Source organism: Stenella coeruleoalba (genome assembly GCF_951394435.1).
Source record: "Stenella coeruleoalba genome assembly, chromosome: 15".
Classification (NCBI taxonomy): domain Eukaryota; kingdom Metazoa; phylum Chordata; class Mammalia; order Artiodactyla; family Delphinidae; genus Stenella; species Stenella coeruleoalba.
The window spans coordinates 83,289,790-83,309,063 of record NC_137161.1 but is presented as its reverse complement, the minus strand read 5'-3'; the positions used below and the strand labels follow the sequence as shown (position 1 = coordinate 83,309,063).

The 19,274-nt window shown below is 47.1% G+C and overlaps 2 protein-coding genes across 4 annotated transcripts in view; one reads left to right on the top strand and one right to left on the bottom strand.

The window, feature by feature from the left end:
* The window catches only part of CYTH3 (cytohesin 3), a 95,986-nt gene extending 91,320 nt beyond the window's left edge, over positions 1-4,666 (top strand). The window contains exon 14 of the mRNA XM_079945359.1: positions 4,315-4,666. The gene's annotated coding sequence lies outside the window, so the exon portion shown is untranslated. The remainder of the gene's footprint in view (positions 1-4,314) is intronic.
* USP42 (ubiquitin specific peptidase 42) overlaps positions 59-19,274 on the bottom strand; it is a 35,703-nt gene continuing 16,487 nt past the window's right edge. For 2 of the 3 annotated variants that reach the window (XM_079945354.1, XM_079945355.1), the window contains 14 exons: positions 18,054-18,156; positions 17,064-17,131; positions 16,314-16,384; positions 15,360-15,442; positions 12,994-13,105; positions 11,919-12,059; positions 11,632-11,732; positions 10,367-10,520; positions 8,747-9,463; positions 8,535-8,629; positions 5,390-6,847; positions 4,053-4,360; positions 2,013-2,056; positions 59-1,094 (listed from right to left, as the gene is read on the bottom strand). In XM_079945354.1, coding sequence (XP_079801480.1) covers positions 2,049-2,056; positions 4,053-4,360; positions 5,390-6,847; positions 8,535-8,629; positions 8,747-9,463; positions 10,367-10,520; positions 11,632-11,732; positions 11,919-12,059; positions 12,994-13,105; positions 15,360-15,442; positions 16,314-16,384; positions 17,064-17,131; positions 18,054-18,156 — 3,419 coding nt within the window. In that variant the 3' untranslated portion in view covers positions 59-1,094; positions 2,013-2,048. The remainder of the gene's footprint in view (positions 1,095-2,012; positions 2,057-4,052; positions 4,361-5,389; positions 6,848-8,534; positions 8,630-8,746; positions 9,464-10,366; positions 10,521-11,631; positions 11,733-11,918; positions 12,060-12,993; positions 13,106-15,359; positions 15,443-16,313; positions 16,385-17,063; positions 17,132-18,053; positions 18,157-19,274) is intronic. The other variant, XM_079945356.1, reaches the window with a different exon arrangement.

The following is a 19,274-nucleotide window of genomic DNA, read 5'->3' as shown; positions in this document are numbered from 1 at the left end:
AGGAAAGTGAAGGCAAAGAGAAAGAAGTCCAAGAGAAGTGTCTGTAAGCAAATGGGGAAAACAGCAGTAAAAAATGACACGAAAGGTTTAATTTGCTGCCATTTATATACTATATAAATTTTACATGCTGTATATTTACAGTGGGGCAAGTGCTTTTTTAATCTTTAAAAAAACAAAGATCAAACTTTAGACGTCTCTGAACAACACAAACTGTATAAACCATACAGATTATTCAGATACAAACTGTATTAAATACAGTTTTCCCCACTCCAACTCCTGATGCAGGACCAGTGAATTATAAGTGTATCACAGTTTGATAGCATATCCATATTAAAAATAAAATCACAGTATGATTTTTGTCTGTAACTAGAAACTTTAAGGGACCAAGCTGACAACTCAGACTCCAATATCATAGTCAAGACAAGAGACACTGTATAAAAAAGTGTTATGTAATAAAAACATACTGTAGGCCTTACAAATAATGTTCCGATTATACATTCATAATGTAAATACTCATCATAACTGGTAAATTGATTGGAATAGTTCCACAAAGTTCAAAAACAGAACTTGTCTATAAAATCTTCAAATCTTGAATACAACTAAAATATGAAGCAAATTAGTTTCTAGTATCAGACATTACAGAAAACAGACTGCTCTCAAAAGTCTAGTTGAGAGCTTGTGAATCTTTAAATAAGTTTTTAAATTAAATATACACACTGTCAGTTTGTACTTTTAATAATTCCATGGTTTCCCGGTTGGTCTTGCACCGGATGTCTAACTTGGAGGAGCATTACATGGAATACGAGTGATCAACCTGAGTCTGTGATTAAGCAGCATTTGAGATGTTCTAGTCCAGGGCGTTATTTTCAATGTGGTTTATATACACAGTATTTTACAGTGGTCAGCAGTTGTAGAAAGTGTTCACCCATTTGGAATAAGGGTAATTAAGAAAAGGTAAAAACTAAAAAAAAAAGTCCTCCATGGTAAAATCTATACACTATTTACACTAAAGAAGCACCACGCAGATTTCAAGTTATTTTCTCTATTTGTAATTTAATGTGGGTTGGGGATGGCTTCTGTTGAACACGTTGAATCTGAAAGACAAGAGGCAGCGGGCGTTAGTTGGTCCAGAGGCAGGAAGTGGGAGCCCAGCGCCCCGTGAGCCCCGGGCGGGACTTCTCTTCTTCATTCACGCCCTCGCCTTAGCAGGCGCCCCCAGGTCTCTGGGGGGGAGCCCGCCTGCCTCCCCGCGGGCGGTGAAGGAGCCGGCGGTGGCGCGGAGGCCTGCGCGGAGGGCGCCCTCTGCTGGGCGCGGTCCCGCCAGCCCGGCCGCCGCGGAGCCGCCGCAACCCGGCGATTCCCTTGCTCTAGGTAGTAAGAGGCTAATTCCTTAATGCGGCTCCGGTCTTCCCATTGATGACACGCTGTAAAGCGTGTTAATCAACTGCAAGTTAATCTCCTGCAGACAGTTCACTTAAACCCCCCTTGCCGACTACCAGAAGTTACACGTTTGGACAAAATTCCCTCCGGAGAGCAACCCTGCAGCTGCAGCGCGCCCAGGACACCAACCCCACCTCCCGGGGCCACTGAGTACGAGGCCAGGAGGAAACGACACTCCAGGTTTTGATTTGCTGTAAAAAAGCACCCAAAACCCATTCCGATCAAACCAAGCCTGAGCCCTTTCGGTGCGCGGGGCAGGCGGCGGGCACGGGAAGGGCTCCCCTCTCTCGGCCCCTCAGGTGGGGCTGCGAGAGGACATGGCTTCTCCATCTTTCAAATGTTTATCAAATGACTTGATTCTGAAGCTTCTGACCTGGCCTCACTTTCTCACAACGAGGGAGGGAGGGAGGGAGCAGAGTGACTCTCTAACTTAAGGGGCCCAAATCCACCCCCACCACACAAGGACTGACTCCCCACCTGCTACCCCCGAAGCCGAGTCCCAAAGCTCCCTCCTCAGGGCCCCTCAGCGGCTCTACAAACAAACAGGAAGAACACAGACGAAAAGAGCTTACCGTAACCAGTGAATTTTTTGTCTTGAAGCCACGTTTTCAATCACCTAGAAAGCAAAGGTTAGGAAACATTTTAATGATGGTTTTGCAAAAATTTTAGTGCCTATGCTCTGTGTGCGTTACGTGATTACACTCAGAAGCAGTCCTCAGTAGCTTAATGTCTGTTGCCTGAAATCAGTCCTACACAAGCTGTGTCTCCAAGTGTTTCACTGAAAACAAGAGTTGAGGTGATAACTGAGGACCACGTCCCCTCAGCAATAGTCCACTCTGGCCCCAGTAAACTCATCAGCCTTTCAGCATTAGGTGAGAACAGATCTCAGGCCAAAGAAATCGAGAGCTTGATGGCGCCAGAGAACAGGAGTCTGGAAGACAGGTCAGTGGTCAAGGCACCAGGACAGACACACGCAGGCCAAGACGTCCGGCCTCCACCAGCCAACAGCGATGCTTGGCCTGGGCCCGAGCAGGTGGCCCTTCCCGGGAGGTCAGGATGGGACGGGCGCCCAAGCCAGTCATTGGGCGCCATCAGATCGAGGACAGGAAAGGGGCCACCCCATCTCCTGCAGCCTCTGGAGAGGCGGTCTGGGCCGCCACATGCCCACTACTGGGCTTTGCACGCCACCTACTGTCCCCCGAGCCAGCTCTGCGGGTGCACTGGCGGCCTCCAGCTGTGGTCCTCACCAGAGACCTGCAGCCGGAAGGGGATTCTGGCAAAAATGTAGAATCCCTGCGGATCTGCGCAGAATGCACACGAACAGCCCGTCTCCACTTCGCCCCAAGCACCAAGCAGACATCAGAAGGGACTCATCCCCAGCAAGCGCCTTCCCCGAATCGCTGAACTGTTCATGGGAAACCAATGCGGAAATGCAAGTAATTCCCCTCTTAACAAACACACAGAGCAAACCCGCCGGTAGCTTCCCTTTCCTGCCGTCCCTACGACTCCTCACCCATTCCGCGCGCCCCAGCACTCCCCCCACCACTCAGGAACACCCCCCCACCCCCTGCCCTCGGCTCCTCCAAACGCCAGTGCACTGTGCAGCCATCTGTCCCTCCTCCACCAACCATCATGGGACTGGGCCACTGGAAGGGACAGGGCTGCCCCCGAACAAACGATACCTCACCCGGGTCCAGGACGCAGTCGAGAACCCCCTGACCCCTGGACATCTAGGACAGCGGGCAGGGTCGTGAGGGTGCGCCTCAGGGCTCCAGGGCGAGGCCAGCAAACCTGTCCCCATGGACGGGCGGACAGGCGGGCTGGGCTGGGCTCCTTGCGGCTCTACTGACACCTCAATTTCACACGATTTTCATGTGAAATGAAATATTCTTCTTTTGACTCTTCCAACCATTTAAAAACGTCAAATCCTTCCTTACCGTCAGGCCGCGCAAAGGCGGCGGCCAGTCCAGCCCTGCCCTAGCGGGGCCCCCGGCCCCCTCAAAAACGCTCAGCACTCCTTCCAGGGTCGAAGGTCATTGGAACAGATGAGGAAGCAAGGGGGGCTCTGCTTTCAGAGCAATCAGAGTAGAAAAGGCTGGGAAGTTACAAGGGAAGGCAGAGCTGTGCAAAGCAGACAAGAATCCCAGAGCCCAGAGGCCTGCAGTGACCCAGGGCACCCCGTCAGGAGCCTGAGCTTCACCAACGCAGGCCTGAAGCATGACGTCCAGCGAGCCAGTCACCAAACTGAGTTCTAGGTTCTACTCACAATGCCAAAGGCTTAAGGATTCTGGAGAGAAAGAATGTACCACAACATTTCTATCAAAAATGGCTTAAAAACAGAAGTTCTGGTCCACAATCAGACACTCAGAGCCATCAATTCCAGAGGTTCCCGGTTCCGCGTAACTCAGGTCTCCAGTAAGCGCCGCGGCAGCACGGCTAACCGTCGAGACTGGCCACAGCAGCCTCGGGCCAGCCGTCGGGCAGAGGACACAGGGCGGGGAGCTCAGAGGGGACTTACACCTTCTATGCCCTTTGAGGCTCCTTCCCTGTGTTAACCACCCTTTCCAAAGAAAAGAGTTTCTATATTCGCAGTTCCAAGTATGTCCTCTTACCCTGGCCACACTTAGACAGATGACACCTGTCATCCCTCGTTTCCATCCAGAAATGTTTTGTTTTCTCAGGGCAAGGTCCCACACCATCCAGAGGCTGGCTGGCCATGAGGGGGAAAGCGCTGTCCGCTCCCTGGAAATGGTCCACAGTCTCACAGCTGGTGGCCTCGGGCAAGAGTGGCTCTGAATCTCTAAGCGAGTTCTCTGATTTTGAGTGCTTCTTCTTTTTCTTCTTCTTCTTTTTCTTCTTGTGTCTGTTGTGCAGGTCGGCATCAGAGTGCGTTACCAAAAGGTCTGAGTACTGCTGCCGCCTGCAGAAGAAAAAGCCAGAGCTCAAACCACCGGAAAAGCAAACCACCCCAAAGAGAACTGGTCTTCGATTTATACTCACTACTGTTGACACTCATTACGTGAACACAGGTAAACCCTATAATGAAAAATGCGTTGTTTTCATTGTAATAATTTTTTAAGTCTGGGGTCATAAGTTCACCAATTTCAACCTTTCCCCACCGATGCCCTTCAGCTTTGTTTGGGAGGGGAGCTATGGCCAGAACACCAAAGGAAGGATTTCGTCAATTTTTCCTGAAACTAGTGGCTGAAGGAAAAAATATTTTTGCCAGGTGTCTCAGGCACATAGGAGGGAAGGAAGTTTGATTTCCTTTTCCTTCAAGTAACCACACTCTCTACCTATGCCTCCTGGTAACCTCTTCCCAGGGTTTCGATTTTACGAGACGCCAACGTGTAGCACGCAATGTGCAGTAACCGTGTGTGTGCTCGCCCCTCTCATCGTGGAGAAGTCATTTTCAAGAAAACTACTGACCAATTTAGCTTTTTAAAAATACAAATGTCCCAATGAGATTTCAAACTGAGAAATGGAGACAGAAAACTAGACAGAGGCAAATGCAACAAACGATGTGTCTCAGCCCTTTGGGTCACAGGCACGTTCAACAGGGTGGCGGCCTCCCATTTCCTGCCACGAGGCAGTAGTCACTGAGGGTAAAGAAAGTATCAGCAGATGTGAAAATATAACTAAATCTGTGAATAAATATATTAACAATCACTGTGAAGTCAAAACATCCCAAGTTTTATCTATCTACCAAACACTGCACACTTACTCCTAGAAGTTAAAAAGCACTAACTGAAAACGGCAACATCATCTTAAAAGATGGTTTTCGGGCATTTTAAAATACGATGAAATAAGATCCAGCTTAACACAGAGCTAAGTTATAGGAATCTATAAAAACAGGGAAGTCCAAAACCCACAGGGATAAAAAGTACAAATCAGAGTCACATACACAGGACACAGCCCTTCACCTGTCACCAAGCACACACGCCCTCACCTGGAATTCCGCTCTCGGTGTTTGTCCTTGGATTTCTTTTTCTTTGATTTTTTGTGCTTCTTCACTTTAGGCTCCTCTAAAGGATCCTTCTGTAAGCTTCTCCAGGCTTTCTTTTCTACGTGGCTGTCTTTATCCCCTACACTACTGTACCTCCGTTTTCGTGACTTGATGTTTTTGTGTTCGTGAAACTGACCGGCGAGGTCACAGCCTCTGTCTTCAGCCCCCAGTGCAGCCTTGTCGTGGGCGTACTTGTCAGCAGGGTGTGGAGGGGGCGTGTGGGCCGGGCCCGCCCCGGGGCTGCTGATGCGGTGCCGGTCCCTCTCTTTGGCCGCCGGCTCGTGGCCCTTCCGGCCTCTGTAGTGGTCCTTGTGGGGCCGGCCGCTGTAGGGCCCGGCTCGGTCGTACTCTCGCTCGCCGTGGAGGGGCCTCCACTCCCACGGCTCGCGGGCCGGGTACGAGGCGTACCTGTCGTGGTGGTACCTGAACCGCCCCCAGCGCATCCCGTCCGGGTAGTTCTCCCGGGCCCAGGCGTGCTCGGCCTCAGCGTGGTGGTAGCGGCCCCACTCCTGGTCGGGGGCCCCCATGCTCCGGGAGCGCGGGTGGCCGGACCTGGCCAGGGATCCGGGGCAGGGGGCGTGCGGGGCCGCGGCGCAGGGCTCGGGCCGCTCGGACCGGCACCGCTTCCACTCATGGTGGGGTCGCCTCCGGCGAGGCTGCTCCTCCGTCCCGCTCCTGCTGTCCCGCGCGTGCTCGCCGCTGGACGATCGGTCTTTTCGGCTGCGGTAATGTCCTCGGTCAACCTTTCTGAGGCTGCTGGTTTTTTCCTGCACTGCACAAGCCTCCTGGACCTTCTGCCCGGCCTTACTGTCTTCACCTCTCTCACCGTTACTTTGCTCGGGGACCCCCTCTGGACGGTTTTCTGCGATCCTGTCTAATTGCGGAGAGGGCACCCCATCTGCGGACACCCCTGTGCTTTTAGGGGGACCCTCCACATCCGTGCCTCTGTCCCGACTGCTGTGACCCAAGGGCTCAGGCTCACAGTCGCCCTCGGTACCTGACAAGGGGCTCGGGCTCAGCCTCCCCGCAGCTTCTGATGCCGCCGGGTCCTGGGGACGCTCTGGTGACGTCCCTTTCACGTCCTGGGACGGTTTGCTCTGATCGTTTGTTAAATTCCCTGGGTCACACGGTTTAGGAAGCTGGTCACCCCCGAGGGTATCCTTGTTGGTGTTACAAAAGGTGTTGATACTCGGCAAAGCCTCCTCGGGTTTTGCCAAAATGTTTTCAGAGACTTCTTCTTTGGTAGGTTTGATGCTGGCGTCTGAGGGCAACAAAACCTTCTTGAATTTGCTGCTAAGGCTCATGACCAGCTCTAGGTTCTCACGGGAATCGGGAGCGGAGCTGCCAGCCTCCAGCTCAGCCTCGGGGTCCTGCGGAGGCCTCTCCTCTGTCCCAGTTGTACTGCAGCCCCACCGAAAGAAAGAAAGAAAGCAATCAGCCACTTACTTGTTTGCATCCTGGCTCACAGGGACAAACGCTTCAAATCGTTCATTTACTAAATACTGTGTGGCTTTACTACATCTGGTTTAAACCTAAAACTGGGCTTATCATTTTTGGAAACTTCAAATTTTCTCATTAAATAAAAATGTAAAAATTTGTATCAAGCCTACCCCATTTTTCAGCAATAATAATTCCGCAATTCTAGGCGCCTTCTGTTTTCAGATATACTTCTAATTCTTCTTAATAACCAAGTCCGAACCATCAGAAAAGTCAAGTAACGATGGGGCTCTTACTTTTCCTCTGGATCCCTTTTCTCTGAATTTTCCTGGAGCCTCGGAGCTAGAGTAGCTACCTCCAGACACAGCCAAGAGCTCCCTGAATTACCTGCAAATTGTGAGGAATCACTGAGGCTTTAGAAACACTTTCTGTAGTAAAAGAACTCTGCCTTGCTTCTGATGGAGTCTCGAAGTTAATGAAAGCTGCCAGAAAGCAAGAAAAACCCTAAAGCGGGCCCGCTCTGCAGCGGGAAAATATCTGGGAGAGAGAAGGCACGTGTGATCTAGAGTGTGGCAGTGACGTGTTCAAGGCTGCACGTGAGGTTAGGAAACGTGCGTAGCTGGGGACTGACTGCTTACACAATCACCTGTCACAATTCTCGCACACATTACATTTGAAGACCAACTAAGCCGGACAAGGACAGAGAAAGGAGGACAGCTATCCTGCCAGGGACTGAGTGTTCAAGTGCCCAGGGTCGACTGGGAGTACGTGCTCTTTGCTCGTTCTTCTGAGCATTCCTAACAGTGGTTCTTGGTGAGAGCACGCCCCCCGCAGGGCCCTTCTGAAATGTGGGGTGCATTTTTGGGTTAGCCCCACGATGGGGGAGCCTCACCAGCACCAGTGGGTGGGGGTGAGGCAGGCGGTCCCACAGAACAGCCCATGTCCCAACGTTCACGTGGGTGAAAACCCCGGCTCTATTACTGGCCATTTCACAGACACCACTAGGGTGTTGATCTCAGGTTGGTCAGAGCTTGGCCAGAAGTCGTCTACCAGGAGGACGTCACGGCGCTGACGTGCGTGATGCGACCTGTGCGTGGCGCCAAGCTGCTGGCCCACCCCGCGTCCTGCAGTGGCACCGTCTCCCGGGCTGTTCACGTGGCGACACGCCACTGCCTCTGACCCTTCCTTCTACTCCCATCACATGACGTTGAGGTCAATGCACTGACTTCTTTTTTTTTTAAGTGTGGAGACAGACGATCTTAACTAGGAATTTAATTTCAGAATTCTAAAGGGAGCAAAACCAAGGCTTCGCTATTGGACAGTCGAGAAGCCCTGCGCCACCCCTTCACACCTCCTCAGGTGCCTGTCACACGGGGGGCTGAGTGGGATGGTGCTGGCGGGAGGCCCAGCCAGGGGCTGAGGAGGGGCCCCAGAGAGGAGGGGTGCTGCGGGGGGGGGTGGGCGTCAGCTGGACTAACAGACCCTGTACGTGTTTACTTTCTTAAAAGGAACATGAATGAGTTCAACAGATCGTTATTCAAATCATTCCAGGGTCCAAAAGGTTCACCCTAAGACTTCCAGAGCAGCCGCACCCACAGGCCCTGCTGTGACTCCCCGGCCCGCGTCCCACGGCCTTGGGACCGTATCCTACCTCATCTCATCTGTGGAGCCTTTCCCTTTGCTGCCGAGTTTGAAGGTCTCTAAGATTTTGTCTTCTGGGAGAAGTGGCAAAGGAGCAGGCATCAACTACCATAAAAAAACAGAGAGATTTCAACTCTGGGGGCCACCTGAAACCAGCCACGTGACCCGCGGACACAAGGGTGGAAGCAAAGGCCGCCCCAGCCCCGGCCGATGCGCACTCACCTTCCCAGGGAGACTGTTTGCCTTAGAAAAGGGGTTTTCTGAGTGTAGGGCAGGCTGGACGTGGCAGCTGGCAGCACCCGAGGGCAGGCTGTTTTCTTTCGGGTCACTGTCCGTACTGGTAGCACCATTTAGAGCCACGGGCTCTCGGAGCTCGTGCGGAGAGGCCCCGACATCTTCGGCAAGCGGAGCAGGGGCGCGCGCGCTCTCGGCAGGACGGAGACTGTTCTCCTTGCCGAGGCCCTTCGCCTCCTCGTCGGACTCTTCGGACGACTCGGCGCCGTAGGGGACCAGCACGCCGGAGCTCAGCTTGGACCTGCCGTTCGTCACAGGCTCAGGGCAGGACTCCCTCAGGGCGATCTGCTTCGTTACCTTACTAGACGCGGGCATCACGGGGGCACTCGAGGTAGACTGTATTGCAGTAGAAGTCGTAATGGTAGAGGAGGGGGCGGGCTTGTTAGCGCTCTCCGAAGAGCTGCTGTGGAGAGTAGGCTGTGGCTGCATTTTCTGCACAGGTAACTTGCTGTGAATACTGATCGTGATTTTCTGTTTCTTGGGATGTTCTGGAATAGCTGAGGGCCTGTTAACCGGCCAGTCCTGAACAGATGTCGAGGCGTTAACAGGGCCAGTCCTACTGACACTGGAATTCCCGTTAGGACTTGCCATGGAGCTGCTCGGCATTTCCTTCAAGGGTCCTGTCCCGTTTAGATGAGGTGGGTTCTGGAAACAAGCAGACCACAGCCAGGTGAGAGCTCCAGAAACAGTCGCAGACTCAGAAACCTGAGGCCGTGGACCTCTCCCACTTCGGTTATCTTTTTCTTTTGTGAATAACAAGTTTCACGCACCTAGAAAGCCCTCCCCCTCTCCTGCGGGCCTGCCCACCACAAACCTTTCTGGAAAAAGCAACAGCAGTGGCCCCTCCACACAGGGCATGTGCTCTCCAGCTGGCTGTGTCCTGAGGTCTCACTCAGGCAGAGCCCAGGGCAGGACCTGCTGCCTGTCCAGCTCCCTAAGGCACTGAATCTGTGACTCCCTATCAAACTGAAGGCTGTTATGACACTATGGCACAGGTGAAAGGATTATTCCAAGGTGTATACAGGCTATTCCAACAAGTCCAACATGTCCACAATCTCAACACCTACGTCAAGCAAAAAGCCAGGCCTCCACTGAGGACTCAGAGCTTCACACGAACCAGGCATACCTTCCATTCCCCCTGAGAAGCCATGAGGGAGTGTGATCAGACCCAGCCGGACGGCACAGAGAAAATGCCGAACTCCTGAAAGGGCTACACGGATACGACTGAAGTGTTCTTTCTGTAAAAGCATCACTTTCCTGGAGGCCAGCATTGATCAAGAATCCCCAAATATTTAATCCATTAAGTGAACGGGAGTCCAAGGCGGGAGCTAAAGTCTCTAGCGTCTAAATAGACTCACACCAGACTTTCTTCTTGATCACTATGTCCATACTTGGGGACGTTCTGTATATTTGAAATATAATCAACAGCTTGAATAAACTCTTTGGACAAGAAATTCAGTTGTAGATGAGGTCATGACAACCACTGCAGTGTTAACTAGAGGGCTGGAAAGATGAACATAAGATGACATTCTACCCGTGGAACGTTACCTTCATCATGTGAGAAGGAAGCTGTGGTCCGATGAACCCGGATGCTGCCTGTGTGTTGCTGACAACCCGCTGGCTGATCACCGGCTGGGGAGAGGACTGGCCAGGGCTATGGGCGGAATGAGTAAGTTCACCTCCTATTTTCACATCGTGGGACCTGGGGACAGAGAGTGACAGTGCTCAAGGTGATATGGGACATCTCCCCAAAAGAGACTCACGTACACCCCACCCTCAGGTAACAGGTGACATGACGCACAGAGCTACACGCAGGGTCCCCATCAAGTCCAGGCCAACGCCGGGTGCTCAGATCGGGAGATAACAGGTCACTGGGCAAATGGTATTGTGAACTGTGTATTCTGAGGATGCCACTATCTGAAAGCTACTGTTCTTTACTTTTTAATTTTTTGAAAGCTATTTTTCTTTTCTTTTTTATTTCTATTTTTCTAATTATAAATACATACCATTGTAGAAAAATCTGTAATATCCTGAAAAGTTAGAAACAAACAAAAACACTTTGCCTCCCCTCACTGCTTTGAGGCGTCTACTATTCAGATTTAGTGGATTTTCCTCCAGGCTTTAGCCTGTACTGATTTCTTCAGTATCAGTGTGTAAAATTTCAAACTGCTTATCCTCCTTATGTGGAGCACTCTCTCATATCATTTTAAAAAGCTTTATAAAAATCACTTTTAACAGCTGCATTGTTTCATCATATGGATATGCTATAATTTATATGATCTTCTGCTATTGATGGAAATTTCATGATGTTCTGAATTTCCAGCTACTACAAATGAATGCACTGGAGCACACATCAGATTGTTCCAAGGCCCTACATTTCCAGAAATGGAACTAGCAAGTCAGAATATCCAGCAGCAGCAGGGGTGCTGGTGCTGGCCCAGGCCTGGCCCAGGGAGGTGGCTGGCTGCCTGTGCTCAGTGGTTGAGAGGTGACCACACCCAGGTACTCAAGAGTCCCCTTCTCCAGGCCTCCGCTCACTGCCTCCCAGGCCCGCTGGCCCACCCGGTTTGCCAGCAGCAGCAGAAGCCCACCCTCTGAGACTGCCACCTTCCCTTTCTTCTGCACGTTTCTTTATTAACCTGCCAAAGAGCTGGGAGCTACAGCAAACTCATGATCCACACTGAATACCACCTTCCTTACTCTCCCCACCATCGAGATGCTGTTTAAACAAACAATATTGAATTTAAATATGTTGATGAGAGGAAGAGAGATGACATAACAGAAAAGATGAAAATTTGCTTTCCTGACAATACCTGATATAAAAGAGAACATAAGCTTGTTGACTGAGTACCGATCTAATATCACTGATAGATACGATGGAGTCATTCATTTGGTACCAGAGGTCATTGCTAGCCTGCAAAACAGCCAATAAAAGAGATATTAGATACAATTAGGTAAATAGGGAACACCAATCCAGAGATGTAAGGAAAATGGGCTTTCACATTTTACCTGTAAGAGCCCCACCTTTCCTCCCCAAAATGCCAGGGCTGTCTTCCAGTGTATTGTAAAAATAGTTATTAGCAAAATCCACAGGGCTTACTTTTATGTAGCAGAAGTAATGGCCAGCATGGCAATTAAAACCAGTGTGTACCAGTACTGCATACAAATCATAAATGACCGGTTCTCCGTTCGGCTGAGACATATACGGTCGAATATCAAGATACTCAGGGTATTTCACATCCTACACAGGAATGGAAAGAGGGAAAAGGAACGTCATTTCTGAAGGTGCAGGTCATCCCATGTGCACGGGCACAGGAGACCCCAGAGCACTGTGCCCTGCGTTCTGGCAGAAAACCAGCACACTGAACCTCGTTTCAAAAGACAGAATCAACCTGGAGCACACCTGAACCTCAGTGTGTTTAATGCAATCCCACTGTATTCTTTATGTCCTTTAAACAAGTAAGGATCCACAGTAAGTGAATTCTCCAAGTCCATCGAAGGAGACAGTAACAATCACAACCTGGATTTGAGCGTCCAGACAGTCTTATTTTTATTTTTAACAGTTCGGGAACAGATTTCTTTTGCATGTTACTAGATTTCTGACCACTTTCAATCTTCAGAAAGTGGGAAGACGATGGGAAAATTCAGTATACTACCAGTCAGAAAACAAATGAATAAAAATAAGCTCTGACGAAAGAATGGCAGGATGTGACTGGGAACCCTCTTTGGATTCAAATGACACAAGCTCACTCCCTGCAGCCACTCGTCACCTGCACTGACTGTGAAGCCCAAATGAAGATAATAATCATCAATTTATCTTCAGAAAGTCTAGCCAGCTAAAGGATACAGAAAAAACACATACGCTCATAAACACACATACCAAACTACTAGCTCAATTCTTCGACATTTTTTTTCTACTACCAAGTGCTGGAAGAACTTAGAAAATCAGATAATAAAACGGTTCAATTTAGTTACTGACACTTAAGCCCTGAAAGGCTAAACATAAACGGTTATTAATAATATTATCTACAAGGGAAGAGATATGGGAACATATGTATATGTATAACTGATTCACTTTGTTATAAAGGAGAAACTAACACACCATTGTAAAGCAATTATACCCCAATAAAGATGTTAAAAAAAAAAAAATAATAATAATAATGTTATCTACATACCTTAGCAATTTTTCCACCAGTAAAATTTGCAAAACGTTTCAGAGAAAGTGTGAGAACATTAGAAGATCTGTGTATAGTGAACCTCTTCGAAGCTGGAACCATATTTTTACACCTTGGAAAAAAACAGAAACATGTTTAAGATTAATATGGTTTTTTTTTAATCTTTCCCTTGTTATTCCTCTGAAACATTCTAAATTAAGTTTCCAAAAGAAGGCTATGAGATGAGAAATACCACCCTTTTCAAACAACAGTGAAAATATTAAAATTTAAAGTATGGGGGAAACTGCTTAATTAGCATGAAAGAAAAAGGACAGTTCTGAAATGTCAGGTATGACAGGTCACTGGTATTTTAAAAATTAGATTAATATAAGTTTCTCTCAATGGAAAACAAACTGAAAAACTGGCTGGTATAATACTGTGAAAACTAAGCCCAGATACAAAAGGAAGAAAGTAAAGACTAGAAATGTCCATGAAGTTTAAAACAAAGGAGAAATCCCTATGGTCGTGGGAGGAAAGGGAGCCGTCTCCCCCAACAAAATGAACCCAGGCACACTTCATGTTATTACCCTCTGCAGATATTCCATTTTTCACAAACTGAAGGTCTGTGGCAACCCTGCATGGAGCAAGTCTACTGGCATCGTTTTTCCAAAAGCATTTGCTTACTTCGTGTCTCTGTGTCACATTTCGGTAATTCTTGCAATATTTCAAGCTTTTTCATTATTATTATATTTGTTATGGTGACCTGTGATCAGTGACTTTTTTTTTTTTTTTTTGCGGTACGCGGGCCTCTCACTCTTGTGGCCTCTCCCGTTGCGGAGCACAGGCTCCGGACGCACAGGCTCAGCGGCCATGGCTCACGGGCCCAGCTGCTCTGCGGCATGTGGGATCTTCCCGGACCCGGGCACGAACCCGCGTCCCCTGCACCGGCAGGCGGACTCCCAACCACTGCGCCACCAGGGAAGCCCGATCAGTGATCTTTGATGTTACTATTCTAGTTATTTTGGCATTTTTTAACAGTAAGTATTTTTAAGTGAAGGTCTGTACATTGTTTTTTAGACATAATGTTATTACACACTTAGACTACAGTATAGCATAGACATAACTTTTCTATGCACTGGGAAATGAAAAAATTCATGTGATTCACTTTATTGTAAGATTTGCTTTATTGTGGTGGTCTGGAACCAAACCTGCGATATCCCTGAGGTCTGCTTATATTCAATAACAACGCTTACCTGTATTACCTGACTTAAAATGAAAATCTACTTAGAACATATGAAACAGGGCTTTCTTAAAATAGGCTCTCTTGGGACTTCCCTGGTGGTCCAGTGGTAAAGAATCCGCCTTGCAATGCAGGGCACGAGGGTTCGATCCCTGGCCAGGGAACTAAGATCCCACATGCTGCAGGGCAACTAAGCCCGCGCGCCACAACTACTGAGCTCGCACGCCTCAACTAGAAAGCCCGCGTGCCGCAAACTACAGAGTTCATACACTCTGGAACCTGCATGCCACAACTATGGAGCCCACGTGCCCTGGAGCCTGTGTGCCACAGCTAGAGAAAACCCACACGCCACAACTAGAGAGAAGCCTGTGAGCTGCAATGAAAGATCCTGCATGCCGCAACTAAGACCCAACACAGCGAAAAATAAATTAAATAAATAAATAATGAATAAATCTTTAAAGAAAGAAAGAAGGAAAGGGAGGAAAGAAAGAAAGAAGGAAAGAAAGAAGGAAGGAAGGAAAGAAAAGGAAGGAAGGAAGGAAAGAAAGAGAAAGGAAGGAAGGAAGGAGGAAGAAAGAAAGAAAGAAAGAAAGGAAAGGGAAGGAAGGAAGGAAGAAAGAAAGAAAGAAAGGAAGAAAGAAAGAAAGAAAGAAAAAGACACTGCCCCCCTTAAAAAAAATAGGCTCTCTTGACTTGCTGGGGAAACATTAAAGAATAACTTAAATTCGAGGTTTCTAGCAGATACTGCCCCAAATCCTGGGAGACAGCCAGCAGTTAAGAGAGACCCTGAACTGCTCTGGGAGAAAGTGACTCCCCATCCACCCCAACCCTTTCACACAGGGGAGTCCATGTAGATGCTGCTCGACACACACACTGCCGCAGCCAAGCTTCACACGCGGCAGCACTGACCTTACCTCTCCATTCCCACCCACCTCCCCAGGAGCGAGGCCCCATCTCCCATTCTTCAGTGCACTTCTCTGCAGAGTGTAAACACTGAGACACAGAGTGCCCTGGCCCTTGGGAAAGAGAGACCCAGGGTCTTCCCAGACGGTAACGGGAATCTAGCCCTGGGTTACGCAGACACACCGAACGCTTTCAAACCAAGCCTCCCCGCCCCCCATGCGGCCTCCAGCGTCACCCGTCATACTTGCTGCACTTGTACGAGTTTTCTCCATCGAGCTGTTCCGGCTTCACAAACTGCTCCAATGCCTTATTAACGCTCTGAGCAGCCTGGGGACAGAGCACCAACACCACATTACCACTCATTGCCGCTTGTTAGGAAAAAGAAAAGAGATGACTCGAAAGTATAAAAGCAAACGTGAATTTTTATGTAAAAAGAAAATCTTTCATTATGACGTTCAGTTTTATATTAATACATGTACGCACCAAGCTATTTCCCCTCCCATTAAAAAAAAGAGCAGATTAAAGTCAGCAAAAATATGTGAAGAGCTTGCTTGCTGCAGCATTATTTAAAATAGTGTAAAGCTGGAAACGAATGAAGTATCTACCAGCAAGGAGTCAGGCATGTAAATCGGCTGAAGCACAACACACAGAAGCCCAAGCAAAATGCAGTGAAGACAGGAAGTGGCCAGACAGACTGAAGGTATGCACCCATTTTTATAAACAGTAAACAAATACTCTGCAAGCAGTTTACATCAAGCTGTTAACAAGAGTACATTCTGAGGGATAGGATCTCACACGTCTCTGCAATGTTTCTCATTTTTGTCACTAGCGTGTATTACACTTGTAATCAGAAAAACAAAAGCTTAAGACAACAAAAAATAGGAGTTTAGAAAATGCAAGAAGCAAAACAGCACCTAAAGAATAACCACCACCTAAATTTGGCTAATATAGGCATCAGAATCTGGTTTTATTAAGATTAAGTGAAAAGTCAAAGGGTGATAAAATTATTAAACGTTTTAAGTTTTTTATGATGCCTAATACAAAGCTTAAATAATCTCCTCTAAATAAAGTCCTAGCCTATTAAAATTTTCAATTTATATTCTCTAACAAGTGTAGTCTAAATTATAAGTGAACTATACATACATAAAGTATGACTGACTTTTTTTAACTTCACCACCACAACAACTATCAAACTTACCTTTATTTCCAATGTTATGTCGAGATATGGATCAAAAGTATCTGACACACCTTTGCAATTTAAACATTTGACTGAAATAAAAAGAAAATGCAAAGGATAAGCCAAGTATAATCAGCATGGCAATACCAACTACTGAAATGACAGAACATATAAATACTATCACAAAATAAAACACACAAGGTACTTTTTTCTCTATCACATTGGGCAAACCATTTACCACTACACAGTGAGAGGCACTAATGTGATGCACACTCGCCGCTAGCTGGAGTGGAAACTGGCGTGGGCTCTTGGAAGAGTGACACGGCAGAGTCGAAGTTCAAAATAAACACACCCTTTGATAAGGAGATTCTAAAAATTTATCCTGTGTATATACACTTTTACATGGACATAAAGGCATGTGTATACAGGGATGTTCAATGAAGCACTGATGGTAACAACAACAACAAAAATTAGAAACAATCTAAAAATTCCCTGATAGGGAACTAAAATAAATGGAATACTACTGCAACTGTGAAAGACTCTGTTAGACCTATATGTGCTGAAATGTAAAAAGGTTTCCAATGTGAAAAGAAGCCAGTCTGCTCATGCACAGGAAACTACTGGAATGGGACAGGGGCTGCCTCTGAGGATGGGGGATGGGAGTCTGGGCCGGAAGGGAGATACACTTTCCATTATTAACCCTTTCCTATCCTTTGCATTTTTTAAACCACATACTGTATCACACTTATCAACCTTTAAACAGAAGTTTACCTCTAGATCTTAGGTATCCTCCAAATATCTGGCAAACGAGTGTGGTAGCCTGGGTGTGTCTGTCTAATCTGAAAAAGTCAAACAGTAAAATGAGAGAAGAGTTCCACAAGAACGACAGAGGCTATAACCAGATTTTAAAAGCATGTACATCTATAAAAGAACGAGAATTCAAACAGCAGAGCTGCACAGTATGTGTGACAGCCAGAGAATAGCCTTGCCTCATCAGAACACAGTGAGGGTTTGGGGTGAGGCAGGAAAAGAGGTAGCCTGGTATTAAGAAGGGACTTCAAAATTAAGTCAGGAATCTGGCCCTGAAGCAAGTAGTAAGAGGAAGTCACCCTAAAGCAGGACTGTGACACCGAGTGTGAGGACTTGCCGGCGAAGGCAGGGAACACAGAGCATTCTCCCCTGTTCTGCAGCTACTGTCATACTGACAAGGATAGCCTGGGCGAGGCAGTGCTGATGGCAGTGGGAAGGGAATGGGAGACTTGCTGGGTGTGTTGAGGCAATACAAGTGGGTTAGGACTTGTTATCTAATTGTTTCTCCAATCTTCCTCTTGAGCCCACATTTAGATTTTAAAGAAGAAACTGCAGAAACTGGTAAGTGACCAGAATGAGAAAGACACAGGGAACAAATACAGATTTTAAAGTCTAGAGATCAACTCAGAAAACGCTGGCACAAGAAAGGAGAAGTGGTTAGTTTTGACCTGCAGAGGGATGATGATACCCAGAAATTAAATCATGTCAAGACCAATATTCATGTCCTGACATCTGTAATTAAATCCAAATTATTATAGTAAGCACACCTTTTAAAATTTCAACCATTTGAAAATAATGCCAATCACTGGAGGAAGAGGCAGCGCAAAGTCAAAAGTTGAGGCCGAAAGAGAGCTCTGCACACCCATCGTAAAAGGCTAGACTGAGTTCTGGTGAGCCAGCGAGGTAGGCGGGGGGTGGGAATGGGGGTTGACGGATGCTGTGTGTACTCACTTGTTGCTGCCATTCAAGCATGCTTTTTGCATAGCATCAACAGTGTGCTGAAGGAATTCATGGGCATCTTCTTGGCTTCCAAAGCGGAAGTGCCTAGCTATGCCTATAAAGTTCGAGTAAAGACACAGCTTTATCATCACGTGACATGCGGGGCTGTACTCCCCCAAAAGTTACATCTTATGTCAATACGTTGGTTAGAAAATACCCGATAATTATTTTATGAGGAAACAGCATTAATAAGCTCCCCTGAGAACAGCTAGGACAGGCCCTTTAGACCATTAAAAGTCCACATGGGCTAGAGTTGCTGAGAGCCCAGAGACTCTATGTCTTCAGCAATAAAATGATACCTGAATAAATTCAACTTTGGCTGTACTGTTTCAAAAATTTGTCCCAAATGTTATGTCAGTGCACACATCTTAAATCTGGCCCTAGATCTCCCTGAGAGAATCCATGTAAAACATAAATGTGTGAACCTATCTAAATTCTATCCCAATAACCTAGAGAACACACTATATTCTCCACTGAGTATCACCTTGGTCCTATTTCTAATTGACTAAACAGCCGCAAGACAAAATTACATAATAATGAAAAACAACACAAAAGTATAAACAATATACATAGAATTTTAATGTGTATGAATATATATAAATATATATTAACTTGAATCATATGAAATTGCCAATATTCTACCAGTTCTGACCTACAAAAATGACAATTTCATTATTCAACCATGTATGTTTGGAGTTAGCAGGCGGCGTATGTTCATGGATGTATGTATATACACACAATGACATTCTCTTAAAGACTAAGTTTAAAAATATTAGACATGCCTGCCGTATGTGTGTGTGTGTGTGTGTGTGTGTGTGTGTGTGTGTGTGTGTGTGTGTAATATATACACGTAATTAAACAAACAAAATCACCCCTGGCTAAAATTCTGCCGGGATCCTATAATGTTTAAAAAATTTTTGCATTGTCTACTCTGGCCTGTTAATAGTACCAAGGGCCAATATAACACCTCTTTATCTTCAGCAGCTTTTTAGGCAAAAAGATTATAAATAGTCACTGTGTAATTATCCACCCCTATAATTACCCAGCTAGACAGCAGAGTAAGAGTTAGGTTTTTGTTTTATTCGCAAGCATTTTTTATTCCAACTCAGTTAATTAAGCTGATGTAAAAGCTTACTGCAAAAAACATACAGAAAGTGCATAAAAATATTTCAT